The sequence below is a fragment of the Eutrigla gurnardus genome (assembly GCF_963514095.1).
Source record: "Eutrigla gurnardus genome assembly, chromosome: 6".
In the NCBI taxonomy this organism is placed as follows: domain Eukaryota; kingdom Metazoa; phylum Chordata; class Actinopteri; order Perciformes; family Triglidae; genus Eutrigla; species Eutrigla gurnardus.
Window position 1 is genome coordinate 24,957,165 of NC_139920.1, and position 22,867 is coordinate 24,980,031.

At 40.0% G+C, this 22,867-nt stretch overlaps 2 protein-coding genes across 2 annotated transcripts in view; both read right to left on the bottom strand.

The window, feature by feature from the left end:
* negr1 (neuronal growth regulator 1) overlaps positions 1-22,867 on the bottom strand; it is a 378,181-nt gene that overhangs the window by 177,858 nt on the left and 177,456 nt on the right. The gene's annotated exons all lie outside the window — the stretch shown is intronic.
* adgrl4 (adhesion G protein-coupled receptor L4) lies at positions 1,976-15,561 on the bottom strand. Its single transcript, XM_084011839.1, has 16 exons — positions 15,436-15,561; positions 14,875-15,024; positions 11,878-12,027; positions 11,065-11,214; positions 10,582-10,652; positions 9,800-9,979; positions 9,135-9,318; positions 8,852-8,965; positions 8,097-8,296; positions 6,081-6,260; positions 4,770-4,973; positions 4,340-4,560; positions 3,784-3,850; positions 3,567-3,658; positions 3,189-3,357; positions 1,976-2,650 (listed from the first exon to the last, which is right to left on the bottom strand). Exons 1-16 carry the CDS (start codon positions 15,479-15,481, stop codon positions 2,588-2,590), a joined length of 2,241 nt encoding a protein of 746 aa, XP_083867965.1. The 5' UTR covers positions 15,482-15,561; the 3' UTR covers positions 1,976-2,587.

The window sequence follows — 22,867 nt, forward strand, 5'->3', positions numbered from 1 at the left end:
ACTGATTTTTTTTTAAATATTTTTACACTGAAATGTTACTTAGTATGTGATTATTTATTATATTAAATATATTGACAAGTAATTAGACAAATGTTATTTTAATTTTTGCGGTGTGTATTTAGGTTTGTGTTTATTTGTTAATGTTAATATAAATGTTGTTCCTCTGCTGGGTTCTATGTTGGCAGCCACCGGGTGAATGAGTTGTGTATTTTGGGTGCAGTGATGAATTAATTCAGCTAATCTATCTTTGGTGCCACCTTGTGCTGCAAAACACACTCTTCTCAGCAGATAATGGTTTTATCAATGTTAATGACCAATAAAAATGATTGTGACGGTGCCAGAACTAGTTATTTAGCCTGCTTGAGTTTGTTCAGAACCAGATGTAGCCGTTTCCATTCGTAGGTTTAGTACTTTTTTTACACTATCGAGGCAGGAGGAAACTATTTTGAATTTTAAATGTGCCAGGGGAGGCATTATGTTTAGTCCATCTGGTTCCTTCTTGTGAACGCGATATCTCAGGAACGCCTGGAGGGAATCTCCTGGAATTTGGAACAAACATCAACCTGGACTCTTACCTCACACGTCAGCTGGATTCTCACAACGACACGAGATCACACGTGAGTCGCGGGGATCATGCATCACACACACAATCCACCTTGTCAGGCTTGCAGTGATGCATTCGTGTTCTGCTGTGACGCATTAGCATGAGGAGCTGCTGGCGGCTGCAGGCCGGGTTCAGGTGTGTGAGAGACGGAGAGGCGGCAGTTCGTTCTTAACCTCCTGAAGAGGTCGGCGTAGATGCTGTAAAACCATCAGTTATATCAGAACTGGAGAGTTTTTTGAAGACTTTTCTTGATGAAAAAGATGTTTTTTCACTTTTCTTCTCTCTCTCTATCGCTCTCTCTCTCTCTCTCTCTCTCTCTCTCTCTCTCTCTGTCTCTCTCTCTCTCTCTCTCTCTCTCTCTCTCTCTCTTCGGTAAGAGTTTGGCTGACCTTTGCTTTATTCAAATCAGCTGCCAGCTATTATTTGGAAGTGCCTTGTGATTCCGTGTCACAATTAGACATCCAGTGAGACGGGTTTACCTGGCCTCAAGGATGAGCTGGATTTTTCGAGGTCAAAGGTCAATTTAACATGTTTTTGGCCACAACCCCAGATTTCATATACTAATTATGATTCCACTAATGTCTCAAAGGATAAAAGTGGTGACATTTTGGACACACATACGACCACATGGTGGTAATTATATATATATACAGTACATACCGGTATATCATACTTCTTAGTATTAATAACTATGGGTCTAGCAGGGCTGTTTACAGATCTGAGTCATAGTGAGGTCTAGATGTAAATCTGATTGTGATTGAATCAAGACAATCAAAGCACCAAACATAAAAATGAAAACAAAATAAAGAAACAATCCTATCTGCAAGGATGTTGTGAAATGAAGTTTGAGTAGATTTGCACAAGAAAGCAATTATTACACAACAAAGAAAATCCATGTATCATTGTTTGCTTTGCCGTCGTTTTGCTTTGTTTAATTATTTGGGATTCAGATAATTTATGAATAGAAGGTAACAATATAAGCAAATTGACTGTAGATAGGAAGAGATTTGATATAAAGGTTAATCGTCACACGCTTGGCTTCTTAAAGTCATAATACCCTGCAGACCCAGGAGAACTGTTTGCTGCAATAAGACAAGAACACTTAGCAGGAAGTAAAGGATCAACCACAATATTTATTTCTGTACAGCTCAGTATCGCACAACTCACACGGCCCAACATGCTACAAACATGATCATATACAGGTTAGATCTGATCATGCAGGCAAATATAATAATCAATGTATTGCTCTGTGTGTGTGTGTGTGTGTGTGTGTGTGTGTGTGTGTGTGTGTGTGTGTGTGTGTGTGTGTGTGTGTGTGTGTGTGTGTGTGTGTGTGTGTGTGTGTGTGTGTGCGTGGAGCGACTGTTCCACATTATGTCCACTAGATGGAGCCATCGGCCTACCTAACTGTCATGTAAGAGCCAAACGGTCCTCCCAACAATTCATATTTAATATAGACTTCACTGTGATGTTCATAAAAGGAAAGACGAAGAATGCGTCAAACAAGACCATTGATTTTGCACACAAAAGAAGTGAGCAACAAAGCTATGTGTTAGTTTGCCACATTCATTTTTAATAACTTAAAAATCAATTTCAAACACAAGAAAAAGGGAACAAAGACAACAGACTGCGCAGGTTATTTGGAGTGTGATGCCGACAACAGCAAAGGCGTTAAATTCAAATGGAAAAAAACACAGAATATTGTGATTCCTGCATTATTGTGAAGGTGTTGATACGTTGTCTACTTCCATTGTACATAAAGCAAAGATGATTTATACACTCTTTAAAAGTGAAACCAGATGTTTACACATTAGCGCTGTGTGTTCTCATTTATTAGACATCTGTACTAAACAATTCCTCCCATGTAGTCGTTTATTTTTTGTTTTGTTTTTTAAACTGAAACATGAGTCACGGGACATTGCGAAGCTGCAGTGTGGACTATTATTGTACAAGTGCAAGGGATCGGCCTCTGGTGGCGTTCGTTCATCTCAGGCATTCAAAACAACACGGCACGTTTTTGAAAAGCCTGTAGTACTCCTCCTGAATCTGGAACGACAGATGGAAGAAGGATTTACAAGAAAACATATCATGTGATGCTTAAACACAATTATAGATACTCGTACTCGAGTACCAGCATTTTAGGAATCTTTCTACTTTTACTCCACTTCATTTCAGTGGGGAACATTCTTAAAATCTTAGATAGATAGATAGATAGATAGATAGATAGATAGATAGATAGATAGATAGATAGATAGATAGATAGATAGATAGATAGATAGATAGATAGATAGATAGATAGATAGATAGATAGATAGATAGATAGATAGGAAATAGGAGTAATTTGCAAATGTCTTGTGTTTTATAGCACCAAACAAAAGTTATGAATTTATTAATTTCACCTGGTTAATTAATGTAATCATTGCACTCGGTCAAAAGTGATGCATTTAAATAGGAATAAACAGAGGATTGTGTCTGAAAACAAAATATTCACACACTGTAAATCCATCTACATATATACAACATTTTTCTAAACTGCTGTCCAGCTATGTGTGTTGAATTAACAATTAAAAAAAAAGATCATTACCTTTCTGGAGAGCACACAGAGGAAGATGAAGATGAACATGCCCTGGAAGGCGTTGGCGATGGTGAACAGATAGGCGGTGAGCGTGGTCTCATTAAGGATGTGCACCACTCCTAAGGTCCAGGTGGCTCCCAGCACAAACAACAGGGCCAAGGCACCGCGAGCACAGGCCCTGAGGAGGACAACACCGACTTTAACAGAGCCGTTGCAAAAAAATGAAAGAGGGGGAAAAAAGGCATCTACTAAGTCAACAACAGCTAATTGTAATGTGCTCCTACAAGGAAACCACGCGGCGCCATACTAATCCGTCTGCTAAGGAAATTACAGCTTGATTTTCAATATTCTTTTGACCTTTCTCAACGAGAGTAAAGATAATCCTACCTGATGTTTTCATAGTGGCTGATTTCAGGCTTTTTCACAGCAGTATGTCGGTACACTTTGTAGATGATTACTCCGAAAGCCAAGAGATTAACCTTTTGGTGGAGAACGACCAAAACAAACAGGACAAACAAGCACAATCAAACGGATATTTAGCGTGGAAACAGTCTCTGTTTGATGATTCCAATTAATTCTCCAACAAGGCCTTTGTAGATCTCACCAGAATGATCAAACACGCCGGCCCGATGAAACTCCATATGAAGTGGTTTTCCGTGCTCAGCCAACACCTGTGACACAAATATGCAAACAACTTTTTATTGACCGCGTGTGTGTTTTGAGATCTCTTTTGTTTTGCGATAATCTCTCCTTCCTTTGCAGAAGCAATACCCTCTATCATTTTCCTTCGCTCTAATCGAGCCTTAATCTTAATTATGACATATTTCTCTATGGGTACATACCCTTCTTATCTTACAAGCACAAAAACAATTGGTTCGCAAAAATAGTGACCTCTGCTCAGAGGAACGCACAATCAGCACTTGTTTTTGCAATCTTTTAATTATATTTTTATGTTAATAAACAACAAACTTTTATTCATAAACTATTCAAACCATTCAGAATTTCTCCTCCATGAATTCAGTTATTACCTTACAAGGCGGTTCAAGCATCTCCGGCTCCCTTCATGTCACCAGGGATGTAATGTAATCACCGTCCCCTCGTATTTATGATTCATTTGTTTATCTGTCTTCCCTGAAAAATGCCTTTATCTTCCCACTTACACTTTATCAGTGCCGTAATACTTGGAGCCGAGCGTCGCCGAGATGGCCACCACCACCGCCGGGCTTCCGTAGCCGAAGATGTAGAAGTTGCGGTGCAGGAAGCCTTTGTTGTAGATGACACCCACCACTATTAAGTACAGATGGATGCCCTCGATGCACATCCAGGCAAAGGCCGCGAGGAAGAAATAGTGCAGCAGCCCGGCAATAACGGAGCAGAAAAGCTGCAAAGAAAGAGGAGACAAAAGAGGAGGGAGATGTGTAAAAGCAGTCATTTCGCCTCTATATGTCGGAATTTCCATTTTCATGTGTCTTTTCGTGTCAAAGAAGAATTCAAAAGAGCAGCAAAGAAACCCAAAAGAAAGTTCAAAAAATAATAATGTGTGTCGCCTCACGACTCCAATGAGAAGCGCCTCGTCGTCTAGTCTCCCACCTTGTGCGTGTTCATGTTGATCCCCACCAGGAAGATGAACTCGGCCATGAAGAGGCTGCAGCACAGGTTCTTGTGGATGGTGGTCCTGGTGCTCTGGATCTCGCTGAAGAACCAGAAGGTGAAGATGCACATGGACAGGCAGATGAGTGAGATGATCATCCCCAGCTGGGTGATCCGGGTCAGGATGGTGTAGTGGGCCACCAGCTGGGAAAGCAAATGGAAAGGCAGGTGTTTCATTCACTGTCTCACGGTATGCCGAAGATGCTATTTCTTATGTTTTCCGGCTTGGATTCATTATATAACATGGGTGGGTGCACTTTGGAGGGCTGGAGTTAGAGTTACACCAATATGTTATCTTGCTTTATCCGATATTGTTACAGGGGTGAAAAAATGTTTTATGTTTTTGCATAATTCATTTTAATTAACTTATTTCTTTTATATCATTTTTTTGATGGATGAATTCCTCATTTATTAATATTGTTTTGTTTAACAGTGCTAAGAAATCCCTACAGACAATGTAGGAATCTGAGGGCACAGCTGAGTGCTCTAAAACAACAGGGGAGTTTATCTTGAAGAGGTGTGGGTTGATATCTCCCACGCTTCCTTTGCCTTTCCATATGAATAGTGAGTCACATTGCCTTTAGGAGCCAAGTCCAACAAAGTTTTTGGTTTGGTCTGTTTTGTGTTGCATAAAATGCTGTCTCACAACTTATCATCCTGACTTGGAGGCTTGGAAGAAACAAATGTTGGTGGAAAGCAAGCGCACACATGTAAATAATGTTTTACCTAACAAAACAAACATTTCAGGTTTTATGGTACATTATCCTCTAGATAGATACATATTCTGGGTGTTGTATAAAAAAACAGCTACAGGTATGAGATTCACATCTTTGCTCGCGATGAAAATCGAAAATAATATTTGGTCACACTTTCTATGAAGGTCGTGCATCATAAGCACATTTATAACACATTATAATGCATTTATAAAGCTTTATAAACGGTAGTATAAATGTTTATAATCATGCATTGCAAGGTTTATAATGTAGTTATTACATTCAGCATTCATAACGCTTTATACCTCCATGTCCAAGTGACCCCAGTGTTTAAAAGAAGAATCTGAGTCCTGGATGTTACACAGCTCATAATAATGAACTTTAACCAGTTATAAAGACAGAAGACTGCTCTAACGTATCATATCAATTATATATTCTAAAGTTTGGTAGTTATAATGTGAAGTTGTTATAAAAGAACCAGTGGAGGAATGGAAAAAGGAAAACCTTGCACACTATTTGTGAATGTATGATCGCTCACATTGGCTCGCCCAGAGGACATGAGGATGGCGAAGTGTGTGAGGTGATTGCAGTAGCAGGTGGTGGCGTTGCTGTCGACGTGGACCGTCCTGCAGCCGTGAGTGGCCCAGTGGCCCCGCAGGCTGTCTGGCTCGTACTCCCAGAAGGCACACTGCGTCACGTCGGCTTTAGTGTCCACGGGCTTTTTGGGGAAGAGAGAGAGAGGAGCGAAGATGCTGAGGACTGTTCATGCTGCTGTTTTTATTAGTTCCTGTGCTACGCCGCTTTGTGATTCCTCAGCAGGGGGTTAAAAAAACGATTGTGCAGGTCTCATCAAAATAGCATTTAAAATGAATCCAAAGTTTGAGTGCATCCGGAATTATAATTAAATATGTTTCTTTTTAAATGTCATTTTCATCGGTTGTCCGATTATTGCTGTATTTGCATACACTTTCCCTCTCTATTCTTATCGCCTCGCAATTTTTATGACTGATTATGAGAAAAATAAAAATGTCTGATAATTATCATGTATGACTCAAAAAGAGTGCAGACACAAGAGTCATATGACACAATGCAACAATGGCTCACCGTGGGTGGTTTTTGCCAGGAAGCAGTCTAACTGAGACGTACAGTAGTCCAAATTAGCATTACAATTCACATACACGTTCACAGTCACATAACCTATCGAAAGCAGAGGTCAAATTATTTTACATTAATTATTATGTGCAGTTTTAGTTGAATAACAATGATCCATAAAAGCTACATTTGCAGTACAAATGAACACTGTCGTAGATAAATAAAATGAAAATGTTCTAGATTCTCTAAATCTTTGCTTGTACATTCAATTAGATTTATGTGCAGCAAAGTTGGTTATGGTTACGTTTAAGTAATTTATACCCTTAAATCACTACATTTTTCATTCATATGAATGCGAGTGTGTTGCAAGAACAGGTGCAAGCAACAACTTAAACCAAAAAAAAGGAAGAAAAATACCACAAGCAGAAAGTGTCGGCATGAAAATAAAGCCCAAATTATTGATTGTTGCTCTTTAAAGCCAATTTACAGAGGATTTTCAGTGCTCGACATAAATCATCACCTCCTTTTTAGGCTTAAGCCTCGAGGGTCCAACAAAAATAATGATTTCACTTTCTCATACATTTTAATTATCTTAAAAGAAAATACCAGCACATTAACTTTTAGGGTTATTTCCCTCATTACTCCACTTTCCCTCCATCATCTATTCACCTGTCCTCTTCCATTCCCCCTTAAGTGAGAGGTCATTGGAAGAAATATGTTAACATTTCATACGTTTTTGTTGTTTTTTAATATAAAAAAACCTTACACAAAGCTACTCCTCCCATGTGAGTATGTTTCAATTTGAGTTGAATGGAAACTCTGGCAGTTGTGAAGTCACTGTGAGAGCCAGTGTGGGAATAAGGAAGCTGTTTTTTGCAGCAAAAGATGTTCTCCAGTTTGACAAGGATATATATATATATATATATATATATATGATGGGATATTGATGTTTCAAACCTAACAAGATCCTTTTGGATACGAGTGTAATGTGGATACATGAAATATATATGGAATGAAAAAAGGCAGCAGTGAGATTAAGGTGGGAAGGGAAGAAAATGCTCATGTGGATTGCATTCTAATTGGTCCAATAATGATTTTCATTATTTATTATTATTGTGTGTTGGATCTCATATTCAGATTTGGATAATGACTATTTCACACAGATATGAGCTATATGTAAATTAAATGTGATGACATGATAAGCTTAGCTTTCTCCTGTCCCGCCTCAAACTTGCATTTGATTTATTTATTTTTCTTCAGATAAAAATCTATTTTAATAAAATAGATTCCAGCTTTAGTCTCATGATCAGTTTTAAAACGCTGCTGAAGCAAATCAAGTCAATAAGGGAGTGAATGAGGCAGAAGAGCTGCTGCTGCATTACAAACCAAGTCAGTGGCACTCTGAAGCCTCCTGAAGGTATACAGCAATGCAGCCAGCCTCAGCACTCTGTAGTGTTTTTACCTCGTTGTGTTTCAGAGTGAAGGTGACATGGTCAAGTTGGTAAACGTCAGCAGGTTTGACGGCGGCAGCTACAACTTGGGAGTTGACAGTGATTTCCCCCGTCTCTGCATAGCGCGAGTAGTCGGTGACACCTGGGTCGCTGCTTGGCTTCAGGATGTCACCGATGCTGTCATATCGCACAAACACCACCGTCACGCTGCCTGATGGACAACAACAGAAAAAAGAGTCAGACTTACTTACTGGTTTTGTGTGTGTGTGTGTGTGTGTGTGTGTGTGTGTGTGTGTGTGTGTGTGTGTGTGTGTTTTGAAAACAAACTTTCCAAGTTAATTAAAACTGTCTCTTCGGTCACGCAGAAAGCCATTTGGAAGTTATTAAACGCACAATCAGTGTTGCAGATCAGACCGACTGTGAAGAGTTCAGAGTGTATGTTTAACCGGTTTACCACACTGACAGTAAAATCAGCCGACGTTTGAAATTGATTTTGATGGTTTGATTTGTTTTCCACGTGAAACCAGGAGACAGTGATTCATATTGGATTTGATTGAGATATAACAAGCATGCTGCATGTGTAACTGTTGCAGATTTTCAGATTTTTTCTTTTTTTTTTGTTAGAGTGAACATTTTCCCTGGAAGGCATCATACAGCATTAAATTGTGATATTTAAAGAAAAAAAAGAGAATATGAATAGTTACATTTTCATGTGTGTCACAGCTTTTATACCACCCTTTAAATGTGTAAATTGGACTATCTTTACCATTTCTGTCCTCCTCTGGTCTCAGCTTTGGAGTGAGATTTATAAGATCTCCTCCCAGGGAAGCCGACACTTTGGCTTTTGTGTGTCCAGCATCAAAGGTAAAGACTTTCAGTTCTGTGGTTGAGGAGACAAAAAGAAATGTCAGCGATATCAAGGAATTAAAAAATATGAAAATGACAATTATCCAAAATCTCACTTTCTGGGCGCGCAGGAGGTAAGAAATGGCAGGACAATTTAATATAATTGGAGCGTCTGGAGCTCCCTGTGTTAATAAGTATCTCACCTATTTCTGTGGCTTTGATTTCCAGCTCAGTTGGAGTTTTGTAGCTGTTAGCCAGAGTCAGGGCACTTTGTTCCACAGTGTGCAGCAGCTTGGTGATGGTATGTTCCCGACGCTCCTCTTTCATCCGGCCCCAAGCCACCAGCTCATCCCTCTCCACCAGGTTGTTTACTGCTTTCACTAATTTCTGTTGAAAAGCATCACTGTGACGTGTGTGTGTGTGACAGTATAACATGCAACAACATGTATTTAATTAGTTATAGTTACAACATTATGCTTATCGAGGTTTGTCGCTGTTGACATTTCAATAATGACTGCATTTATTATTTTTATATTTAGATATGTAGCTGAATTGTAGGATAAGTCTGTAAGAAGCCGCCTACACAGTGTAAGAGGTTAGAGGAGAACTTTGGTCAACTTTTGAGGAAAGTACTTTTAGTCTGTTAGATAAAACCAAAAAAGAAAAATGAAAGATATTATAAACTGGAACAAAATGAAATCAGCTCGCAGCTTCAAATCAATTCCAGAAGTTTCTAAAGGGTCTTTCTCAGAACTGCGCGGCACGATAAGAAGGAGCCGGATTGTGTGCAGTGCCAATTTTTTTCCCACTAAACCAAAGCAAAACTGCAAATGTTGATTGAGACACGAGAATGGTAAACAAAGATTACTGTAAGAGTTGAGTTGATGGCGGACGGTTTGACAGCGTAATCCTTTTCTCCGACAGCCAGCGTTGATGCGGATCGACTCAAGGCCTCGACGTACGCGATCACTTCCACGGAGGTGAGATCGCCGGACGTCTGTTTGGCGATTTCATTCAGCACACTCTGGGGGTCTGTGAGGTTGCTCATCTAGGATGGAGGGGGAAGACCATCGTGGTTTATTATAAAATATAGATATATGGTATTTTTGTAGCAGCTTTCCCTTATTTAGTTTGGATGGAACTGGCATGTAGCTCACTCACTCACTCAATAGTGTGCACAGAACAGACGTAGCCACTTATAGATTATAGTTTAGACATGTCTATACCACCTCTTTGTTTCTGCTAAATAAAATAGGAGTGAAATAAAATTTTCACACAATATACTTAACTGTACTTCTAGACATTTTCACTTCGAAAAACTCCTGAAATACACACATCCACAATTCATTAAACACCTATTTCCTGGCCTATGAGCCAACGACTGCAAGAACTATGACTTCCTTTCCCTGTAGGTGGCGCCACATCAGTCTTTAACCACTGCTGCCATGACTTTCCTTGTCTGTAGGTGGCGCAACAGAGCGTCAAGAACTGCATGTGGTACTTGGCTAAGGTGTTGTGTGCCCTTGTAACGTGCACTACAGTGTCAGCCTGTTTCACTTCGTGTTCATCTTCTTTCTCTCCAACAGAGGGCAGTGTCATCATATCTATGTTCACCCATATTTGGCTGAGCTCCCGAGGAGGCGTACTTACATATTCAAGTGTTTTATTGACAGTCTGTGTGATGCACCCGATGTCGTCGTGGCAGTGTGTTTGGGGATTTTCTGGAAAAACAACAATCATTTAATTCATTTCACATGATTTCACCAGGATGTTGCAGTGAAGTCTGACTCGCATGAAAATCACACGGTTGTCTTTGTGATCAACATAGCTTGAAACATACCCCAAAAAAATTTGAGATTGCAGCGTTAACTAGATGTATTGCATAATAAATTCTTCAAAAAATAAAACATGAATTCAGATCTGGTAGGTGTGGGCATGCGTGACAGAGAGAGAGAGAGAGAGTAAAATAAAAATAAATAAAAGAAAGAGCTGAAGAAAGATGTATGTCCTTGGATGAATGTACCAGTGTGTGTGTGTGTGTGTGTGTGTGTGTGTGTGTGTGTGTGTGTGTGTGTGTGTGTGTGTGTGTGTGTGTGTGTGTGTGTGAGTGAGCTCTTCCATCCTCATACCGACCTTTACATCTTACACCTCTCTCTGGATGAAAGTGCTTAGTGCCTGAAGTTGGGATGTAATCACGCTGACAGGTGCAATAGAAAGATCCATTCGTATTATGGCAGTCTGAGTTTGGGCCACACACCGGTCCTGACTTGCATTCATTAACATCTGAAAGGAACAAATGAAGAGTTCAGCCCCCCCAAAACACACACACAGACACACTCCTAACGTAACATAAAATATAACATAATGTAAACGACTAAATATTGGTGTCAACGGTTTATTGTACATAAAAATGTGTGAAAGTGATGCTGGAAATGAAGTAAATGCTGCTGCTTTTGTATTTATATAAATAGTTTAGTTCATATTGTATAATTGATTTTTGGAAGAGAAACTGCATTCCGTTCATTATCACATTACATGTCTGAATATTCATAAAGCAGTTTCTAGAGGCGGTGTGCCCATAGATATATATAAGCATAGCCAGTCGGATATTTTGCAGGACTTTGTTCTGCTCCATCATGGAATGAAGGTGTTGTTCTTCCATCCCAAATGGAGCAAAAGATCTCGGGGTGATTGCTCAAAATAGCAGATGGGAAGGAAGTGAAAGGCCGAGGGGGGGAGAAAAAAATCACCTCCGACACGTTTATCCTCCTCAGTACAGTGAAAGAGGAAAAACAGACCCATGCACAGCCAATCCTGGCTCCTCGCAGCTGTCTGTAACCGCTTTCACACGTGTGCATGCTATCTCGGCTGTGTGAGGTCCTGTGTCAGTATGTGCGTACGTGATCACAACTTATAGTAGCGGGCGCGGCGATCCCTGGACGTTACCGATGCATTCGGTTCCATCGTTGGGCTGGAACTCGGCCAGGCCCGTCGACGTGTACCCAGACATGCACGTACAGAAGTAGCTGCCCGCCGTGTTGGTGCAGCTCCCCCTGTCCCCGCAGATATTAGTCACATTCTGGCACTCGTTGTCATCTGTGGTGGAAAGATCATGGTTAGGACAACAAAACTGGGTTAGTTGAAATAAAATAAAATAAATGAGCAAAAGATATTAAATGGCTGCTTTTGTGTTGCTCTGATTTGGAACTGAAGGCTAGAAATACAAATGTATAAAAATGTATTTAAATCTACAACAAATAAATGAATTCAGGAAGTTAAACTCATGATTGAACCCTTTATTTGGACATGGATACTTTTTTCCATCCTCGGATCGATTCATGATGTTTAATGCATTATTTACAGGCTGCTCTTCATTTAATTGTACTATAATAGTTTCCTTTTGGCTTATGCTCAGTCTCCCATATCTCGGTCTCCCTTCTGCCACATTTCCCGTAAGGCGTTCCCCTATACTCTGGAGAAATGCCCGGAAACCGGTTTCAAATCAGGTGTCCTGTAATTTTCATTTGCAGATATTCAGAGATAATTGTAGTTGAGTGATGACAGAACATCACTGCGAGTTTATCAAAAGTAGCTCAGGGGCTGCAGTGTGGCAGCTCAGCCCGCCGGGGACATCCAGGGAACCAGAGGGGAGTCCATGCAGGTCCCGGAAAGACCGGGTACAGACTGTGAACCGGTAGCTGGAGAGGTATAGCTGTTCACCTCCTGGGCACTAGTGAGGTGCCCTTGAGCAAGGCACCAAAGCTAAACCTAAAACCTCTATCATTCTGACAGCTCTCCACATTTCATTGTGTAAATCATCAAATCAATTTTCCCAAAGAGACAAATTAAGTACTATTATTATTATTATTATTATTATTATTATTATTATTATTATTAATAAAAAAAAATCTGGCTGGACTGTCATATGTTAATCCTTCATGTTAAAATGGTGCAGTAAGTTATCTGTGCTCGAGGGAAAAGGATAACACCAAACATCAAAATGAGCATGACATGCTCGGGACATGGAGGCAGCGTTTCTTCACACTGTTTTCCAAAAATAGTAACCAGAGTGAGTACTAAAACTTGCGATGACTTTTGCAATCAATTCAGGGCCGATGATCTGGCAGGATTATTTCTGGAGTATCAATGTGGATTTCCTACATCTCAATCCAACTAACCCCATACAATCACCATAGCAGCTTATTTCCAGATTTATTTCTTTTTTTTTATCCGGTTGAGTGCCGGTTCATAGAAATGTTGGCTCCATCTGACCTCCACAATTAGATCACTATTGGAAAAATACTTCCATTTGGTGCTCATCCTGGGTCCTGGTGTTGATTTGGACATGAAAAGGCTTAGTGGTGGTCTGATCTCAGGCTCCGCTGAGTTAGTCTTGATTAAAGCCTCGGCTGGCTTTAATTCCTACATTGCATTGTTTCGCATTCGTGATTGCTCAGGAGTTGTTTGCCTTTGTATGATTTGAAAATTACTTCAAATATTTGTATCGTTGCTGCCCGGAGTTTTAGAAAGCACCAGATGCAGAGCAGTTTGTTGCAGATGCTGCTGTGATCCACCCATTATAGAAAATGCTGTTCCAGCACCTTCTGTCTCTGGTCGCTGCGTTTATTGGAAATGACCTGGTGAGACTTTTCCACTGTTTGTTTGCACTTGTCTATGACGGATGCTTTGCTCTTCCTCTCCTCTGTACCTTTTGCACAGAAAGCTGTCCGGGAAGGGAAATCCTCTTCTGTGATGAGAGAGGTGACTAAATACAAAGGGGAAATACCTCCACAACACACAGGACCCTTGAGCTGTCGTTACTGAACAAACAGTGCATCCACATGTTTTATGACTCACTTTGATGCCTTTGTTTGGTCTCTAAGTGGAGAGTCCCTTTGTGACTTTGTTTTGGAAATTAAAAAAAATGTTGAAAACTGAATGGATCAGCTTGAAAAAATCTATGATAGAAAAAAAAAATACTTTTAATAGCAATTAACGACAAATGCATGACACAAACTGTGACATTGTACCAACATTTCATTTACCTGCTACCACAACAACGGGAGTCCATTAACCTTGAACTTCACTTTGCCTTTTTTTTTTTGTGAAAACAGTGTTCGCCACAGCGTTTGTACTGCTACACATTTTTGATTTGCTTTTGGCCCCTTGAAGTCGAGCTGCACTGTGATTGTGATCAGGTTTGGTCAGGAAACAAAACAAGTTCCAGGAATTCTAAACAGCCCAGAAACATAACAGGAGTAACAATGTAGACTGAGAGGGCGACGCTGGCCGTTACAAATGTTACTAATGAAGCTGTATCGGGGCGACATCTTTTCACATTGCCAACCAGCTGCTGGGGAATACAAACAATACAAAAAGAAGTTCCAAACCACCACAGCAGGTCCAACATAAAGAAACCCAGTCTTTGAGGGGGTATTCAACACATACCGTTGTTGAAATTACTTGCACGTTTCTTACTGAACTCACCCACATGGTGCTTGCATGTTTTTGAAATGCTCATGAAAACTTTTTATGCAACTTACTTACATATAAAAATCTAGGTTTTTAGATTAAGAACTGTAACATCCTGGATGACCCAAGATAGCGTTTTATATTCATTTATTTGTGTCCCTTTTTACATTTCGATGACAATGTAATGAGTCATGAGCTAGCATCTTAACCAGCTTTAACACATCTAGTTCCTGATATATTTTTAACCGCTTACATCCTTGTTATTCTGCACAGTCAACCACAGTGCTCTAGAAAATGTTACATTAACCCACATGTATACAAATGCGTCAGTCTGCTTACGTTGAGCAGCCACACGCAACAAAAACCTTTCTAAAATAGTCTAACACGACAGCTCCACACAAGGCCGTTCTCTCCCATAATTGCAAATACTACATAACATGTGGCTGGCTTTTGTATGTTTTATATATTCACCGTTGCAAAACGTCGTTCCATCTCCGGTGTACCCGTGGTCGCAGAAGCAGGCGTCGTTCGATCCGTTCAGGGCCTTGCATGTTGCAAGTCGGTGGCAAGAATCACAAATGTCAGAGAGGCTGCATGGGTCCATCAGACTGGAGAGCCATGCTGCGTAGACACAAGTGCCAGACGCAAGGGAGTGTAAGTTTAACTCATGCCATGAAAGTCATTGTCCATATTGTTTAGCTGCTTCTTTTAGCATCTGAGGCATCCAATATAAAAAAAAACATGACATCCTTATCTCTGGCTCTGTCTCGTTAACCTGCTACTCATGAAACCCCACTGAAACAAGCCATTGAACCACAGTACATACAAACCTAGATAACAGTCTGTTTTAAAAATATATACATATATATAAAAAACGAAAAATTATAGTTTAAAAAAATCAATATATATACATCAAACTCAACTGCCGCCCCATCACATAGCTCAAACCCCATCATAGCTAACATCAACACATCTTCCACCGTCTCCCTACAAGACACCTGCCATGCTAGACGACAGAAAAAGCCCACGTACCTGTCAAAAGTACAAGTTTCATTGGTGACTTGAGCAAAGACTCCATACTTGCGCTGGGTCTGGATTCTACTTTTAGCACAGACTGTGGTGGGCTGGCGGCTGACGTAGTCCACTTCCTTGCATCAGTCTTCCTGTTTCCCTAAACCTGGCCCTTCCTGTCTTGATCTTTAATCTGCTCTCAGAAACATGCAGCCCCGGTCCCTCCACCAAACCCCTCCAACACACAGCTCCCAACATTTTTTCTCTGTATGTTGGTTTCACCATTCACCCTAATGTAAAAGACTTTTTCAGCAGCATGGAGTTGCTTTTTTTCTTAGCGGATTCTTGACACTGTCACTCTAACGCCGTTTTGGAATCCTCCTGTCCATTGTTCTCACTCCAACACGTACAGTAGGTTGTGTAAACACAGGCCAAAACAACACCGACCAACTCCACGAAAAGGACGACCCCCTCCCTTCCGCAGAGGAATGAACACAAGTCCACACGCGCATTCCAGTGATCATCTCATTGTTCTTCAGACAGAAGCAGAAATATCTGTAATTCTTCCACTTTAGCGTTGATGTATATAGGGCCAATTCAAATAGTATTAACAACTAAATTGGACCCTTATTGGGTCATATACGGGATCTATGTGTCACGCAATGAAAAGAAATGAAAGTGAAAGAAAATATCTCATGGATGCATGCTGGTCTGAACAATGGCCCGATTCTTATTTCGATTCAAAGGTTCTGTCTTTTTAAAATGATCTTCTGTCTGGTCGTACACATATTTCCTACTGAAGAAGCCAGAAGGTTGTTGAAGCATCGAACGGTTTTCTATTTTTCCACGAGAAAAGCCGAGTGTATTTCTATCAGTGTGGCTGGAGTAACAGTGTTGTTGTGCAAGCAGCCCTTTAAGGCCCTTTGTGCTGCAGTTATTACTCGAGTGTGCCTTTGAAGATAAGCGATAAAACAACACATTTGATTTTTGTTTCTTTGACACCTGTCATGGATTAATGACCCCATTCTCTGTGCGGGAAGCAGGGCTGGGTGTTATTTAGTTGTTTTTTTTTGCTGGCGGGTTCCTGACCCACACACACAAAACAAAGTTGTGTTAGGTTACCGTATGGCACACGTCAGTTTTAAGTATTTCATCTTGCTCCACAGCATCAAAGCCATCTCAAATGTATATAGTATAATATTGCTAATCTACCATGCCCATGAATGTCGATTGTTTTCTTTTTCTAAGGTAGACTTTAACCGTCAGTTACACTTAGGAAACAGGTGAATTCAAATGTGCGGCTGTGGCAATCGCCAAGAAAGAGAAGTGGCCTTTCAGGTGTGACCGGGGGTCTTTTCAAGCTGCCTTCTACTATTTTGGCACACAAACACATTCATTGATGAATAGTTTCACTTGGATGATAAGTTCTTTGTTGACTGTATCGCAATCTGTGGAGGCGGTTTGAATTGCTTAGGCAAGGCGTTCAGTTTATTGCTGAGAAAGGCAGCTGCTTTGAATGACACCATTAGAATTGCACAGCATTACTGTCCTGGGAAAGTGCTGGGTGAAAACCCACATCTGAATGTCTCGCTCTGACACTCTCTTAATGCTAGGGAAGGAAGTGATGTTGTCTAGAACAAACCTGGACTGATTGCACCCTTCCTCCTCCGCTTTTTTTTTTTTTCTCAGGAAATCTCTCATTTAGTGAGAAATACGTAAAGCTCACAGGAGCTTGCTTGCTCCACAATGATATTGTAAAAAAAAAAAAAAAAAAAAAAAAAAAGACACCAAAGAGAAAAAATATCCCTGAAACGGTGTGGAGGCTTGTGTAAATGTTTCCTCTTTTCCTTTCCTCTCATATGGAAATTTTGACTCTGCAGTAGCAGAATCTTGCGTGGGTTTCTGTGTGTGTGTGTGTGTGTGTGTGTGTGTGTGAGAGAAAAATGAAGAGTGTTGTTTATGGAACTCGGGCGTTATTGAGATTTGCAATACAGAGCATTGAATATTTTCACACATAACTGTTCTGATGTTGGCCTTATGCTCAGCCATGATGGGAGGACTGAACTATGGGGCACAGATGGCAGCAACTGTCTCATAAACTTGGAGCTCTTGAATATTTCAGCACATAAGGTTGAAGAGACAAAGTGTGCTCTCTGCTTGGGTTCAGAGATGACAGCTGCTGTGTGAGCGGAGAACCCTTCAATATTTACGTTACACTTAAGTATAGATGGCGCTGCTTTAACAAAACAGTCTGCGGTTCATTCAGGGGAAATATCCATGCTAAAAACTGAAATAACACCTGACAGGCATAACAAGAGAAAATGGCAGTTACTTCTTTTTTTTTTTGGTTGAAAGCTGGTTTTTGGTCTGGAGCAGATGAGAGGATCAAGAAGATCCTCTTATGAAGTCAACAAATCAACACAATTTCAGGAGTATTTTACAAGCTATTCGGCTGACCAGTAAAAAGAAAAAAGAAAAAAGAAAACTTGTATGTCTTGAACTTTTGGAGACAAAAAAAAAAAAACCTTCTGGGCCTACCACATCATCAATCATATAAGTGACATATGGCTATAAATATAGTGGACCAAATTGTGGATAACATAAATCTCCTACATAAAGGTACCTATAACATTTGCATCCACTATTGGGAAGTTTAAAAAAAAAAGAAGGTGAATGTCTTTATTTTGTCTCATAGGCTATTTATCATAAAATGCAGATCTCCCAAAAGAAACAATAGGACAAATAAAATGAGGGCAATATGTTGAAACACAATCAAGACATGTAATTGAAAACTCTTAACCCATTGGCAGGCTTTAATTGTTAATATTTCGTATTACTGCCCGAGTACCCGGATGAAGAATGGATCTGCTGGGGTTATGGGATTTTTGTTTCGAGTTTGAGTTCGTTGATGAGTTTTGACACTAAATGTGCTCCGTTGACCAATAGGAAGCCGTTTTGACAGTGGCGATGAACTTTCGACGAAGCTCTCGTTTAATTACCTGCGTTGAAGCATCCGCGGCTTATTGAACCTTCCTCTTCTTGTCAGACAGGACAGTTATGAGACAAGAATCTACGGTAAAAATGTTGGGGGGAAATGTTTGTCCCATTAGCTTTTAAGCTAGGGAGCTAGGGTGGCTTTTTTTGTTAGCTAGTTTCATTGAATTGTATTATGTAACATTAACGTAGGCGTTGCAGTCCACGACACAATACCAGGGGAGTAAAAAGCTTCACGTACAGAGAAACTAGAAATACTTTACGTGTGGTGAGCTAATGTGACTGTTTTAGTGCTAGCATGTCGCTAGCGCGTTAGCTCGGCAGCTACGCTCACTTTAGCTAGCTCACCAACTAGCCGTTGAGTACAAAACCGTTAGCCCCCCCGCGCGTCTCTCTAGTAACGTTTCATGGACGTTGACTGTGTTTTAAAGTATGAAACGTTTACTTGTTATATACAGGTACGTGTGTGTTTGCTGTCTCGGATTAAATAACAAGAATGACGCAGCCATGGGTGTTTTTAGTGACAGAAATGGACCGGACAAGGCAGCACCGTTCCTAGGCAACCAACGTCATGCTAGCAGATGGTAAGTTTAAACTGTTTATAGAGCTAACTAACCCCAGTCAGTGTGAATAACGTAGTCATGTTTACTCTGTCTCATACATAAAGATACAGTAACCTAATGTCTCGTTGTTTTACCACTGACCTTTCTTACTGCTGATTGGCTGACACGTATCCAAGTAACTAGACTGTAATAATTACTATTAACTGTGTGTTGCCAACGTTGCTTTGCCAAGGTGACACTTTTCGGGAGGACAGAAATACGGATATTTAGTTCAAGAGCTTGGAAATGTGTCGCCAATAGCAAGCAAGGACTGTAAAAGTTACATTTGAAATGTTTGGCATTTGTGTGACATCTGGACATCCATATCAACTAATGAAAGCGGACTTTTGACACATGGTAGCCATTGCGAAGCAGGTAGCCTGCGGGTACAGCTTCAAGGCAGGAGTGAATTGAAATGCAACACCCCCCCAAAAAACTCAGGGAGATGTGGATTGCTGCCCAATTTCAAAATTTGTCAGGATTTTAAAACTCGTAGCTAAGCCTTGTGAACTGTGAAATTTATACCCCATATAGTCCGCTCAAAAATTCCCACAATAGGCCTCTTTCACAAAAGACGCTTTGTCTGCTGTGAAACAGGTCTGTGGAATGAAATAAGTAGGGTCCATAGCATAGACTTCCTGCTAACGGCCCTACAATGCAATGCGTCACATTTTAAAGATGCAAAGACGTGCAGCATTGCACCTGTTACACAAACCGATTACTCAAATGTAGGTAGTAGGGAATGAGGGAACGAATTAATGATTTTAGAACACGCTTGTATACCATAAAATCTAGACTATAAAAGAAGGATCCAAACTTGTTGTTAGTAAATGAATGACTAATATGTTTAATTTAATTTCATGTGGATTGGTTTGTTAGCTAGTGGATTTGCGTTGGGTGCTTATTTGACTGCTAGTCAAGTATTTCTGTTGATCAAGAAAACTTCTATTGTTTTCAAAAATGCATTTTAACAGCTAGCAGGTATCGCATTTCTGGCATTAAACTAACACAAACACCATTGTTTCTAACGTGGCATAGTAACACGTTTGTGTTTGACCTTAATTTTAGTTTTACCGCTTTTCTCTCACTACTGTAAATGTGAAGGCAGACAGGAAACTGGTGACGCTTGAGTGTTGCATGTGATACGTGTATCTCTGTCACCACCACACTGTATTTTCCTGTAGATTAAGAGACATAGTGGAAAAAAAAGTGGGTTTGGCTCTCGTGTCAAGTAGCTGGCAAGTGGTCAGGAGTCACGTTAGGGTCTGCTTCCTCTGACATCCGGACAATAGGAACAGAGTAGCCAACAGCATTTTCCTCCTCAGCCTAAGAGTGTGCCATGTGGCTGCCTTATGTAGTGTGAAGGGCCTGCTTGTTATATAACTTAGTCTAATTACTAAGGACCATTTTTGACCTATGAACGCTTGATTTAAATGTCATCGTAAAGTTCAAATAAATTTGACTGTACTGAGTAAAATCTTTGAAAGTTTGCCTTTTTCCATATATTGCCATGAAGGACGTGGTTGGCTAGTTCTATGCAGCACTTACAGAGTAATATAATAAATCAAATATTCAACAGTCCTGAAATGAACTGCAGTAGTTTATGGGTGATTGTGAATAGTAGTAGCTGGACTCCCAGAATGTATATCTAATGAATTTTCAAACAGCCTTTCATAAACAAATGGCCAAAAGCCTGCATGTTGTTTACCGACTAATATGACCGCCAAACAGCCAGCATACAAACAGTGATTTTTCAACCGAGTTGAGCTTAAGAGATGCAAGGTTTTCGAGGCCACATGTGTCTATTTGTTACACTGAAGCGTTCATGGCCAGTAAAGCTACTATTTGCTAAATTGGTTCTAGAGTCAAAGTGGATGTCCCTGGAAATATCTGACAGGTTTTAATAATGCACTTTTAACCACTTGGCGCATTTGTAAAAGTAATTTAATGGGTCACCAGATCAAAGTTCTTGTGTATGCCTAAGGGGAGTGCAATGCAGTCAGTTGTTGTGTACTGTGCAATTGACCAACACATAGTCTACAATGAAAAGGCTTTTTTATTTTATTTAGTAGCAAGGAGGACGACAGTTAATTCATGAAGAAATAAAAAAAGAAAGTAGGTCAATATTATAATTTTTTCTTTCCTTCATCGATGCAGCCTAACTTTAGTTTGACAGGGTCAGTTTCAAGTCGGTGTAGAGTCAATAATACTGATTGGCTTTGCAAGTACAGTAAGTCACGCAGAGGTTACACTGTCATGTTGCAACCGCCATATCCACATAGATTATTCATCTCCTGGTAAACAAACCAAAAATATGTTGTCCAAATTATGCCCCTCTTCACAAGGAGAAGATCTAATGAGGCAACATTAGAGTGCAATGTTGATTAAGGTGACAAAATGTACCAGTCCTGATAACTGCACACAGTCCTCTTTATTATCTCTATGGGCTCAGATTTTATTCATAAATGGAATAACATACCGGTCATGTTTTTGTTATTCTATAGTCCATCAAAATTTATCTGGTTGTCTTGCACATCCTTAGTGTGAGTCCGTGGACTCAAGCAAAGCTGTAAATTATGTTCAGGAAATGGGGCATATAGCATCATACAGAACATTAACTTCAACACATGATATTGCGAAGCCCCCTGGACGTCACATGGTAGAAAAAATTGTGCGATGTGGTACGCAGGGTTCAGCAATTTATGCTAAACAATAGAGCTGTAAAAATACAGCATTCATATGGAAGTTAGGAAATCACTGTCATGTGTTGTGGAAACAACAAGACCACCTAGATCAGTGGCTGGTCTTCAGAATAACCTTTTTAAACTTTTTGAAAGTGATGTAATTTGATGCCTAATCATCCTCTCCACTAAATGAAAGCAGACATTAATATTTGGGCTGTTTGAATTAGACACAGTACAATTCCTCCTAATGCATAAAAACATATTTTCGTCTTTGCTTCCAAATAAATATAATACAGTACTCCAAACTGATCTGTGTGCATGGATTTCCACATCAATATATTATTTTCTATTGTGTCACTCGGAGACCTTAGTACCCCCTATAACCACATCTTTCTGTCGTTCAGTTTGTTGATACTTAATTAATTGGGACAGATCATTTACATAAAATGACTGGGGGTTATTTGTTTCACTGTCTCTTCTTTAAATCACCAAATAAATACATTCATGCCCCAGAATTTTTTCAATCAAAATTATTTTCTAAATAAGAAATGGCATATTCCTAACAGTCACATTTTATATGGTGACAGTTTGTAAAAACTGGCAAAGGATACTTTATCAGTTTAGTTTCGCGCTCTTTGCACTATTGGCAAATACTGAAACAGTTTTTACTGAAAAGACTTTGCTCCGTGTCAATTCTGCATCTTGACTTTGAAAAAGGAACGGTTTCAAGATCGGGTGCAATTTACAAATGAGTTTCCTTCACGCTTGACTTCTTCATAAAGGAATTTGCCCCGACTTAGATTGAACACAGTTGAATGATCCTATCCATATTCCGACTTCTTTACAAGACAATGTTTTCCATTTTCTCCAACACAGAAGTAAAACATTTCCATGTTCTCAGGTGCAACAAGTGTTACTGATTGGGCCTTTTTTCAGCCACCAACCGCTTGTTAGGTTACCGACTGGAACAAAATGACACTAGCAAGAGCTTGTGCTCTTTCAAGGATAAAGGGGACCCTGTTGAGGTGACAAATCTTTACGCTGCTACTTTTCACAACTGCACAAAATAACCTGATTGCTATTGCTTATTAAGTGTTTCAATTTTATTAAAATAGAAATTGTAGCTAAATAAATAATGTTTCTTGCCCCTTTTATCTATATAAATAGGGCCGA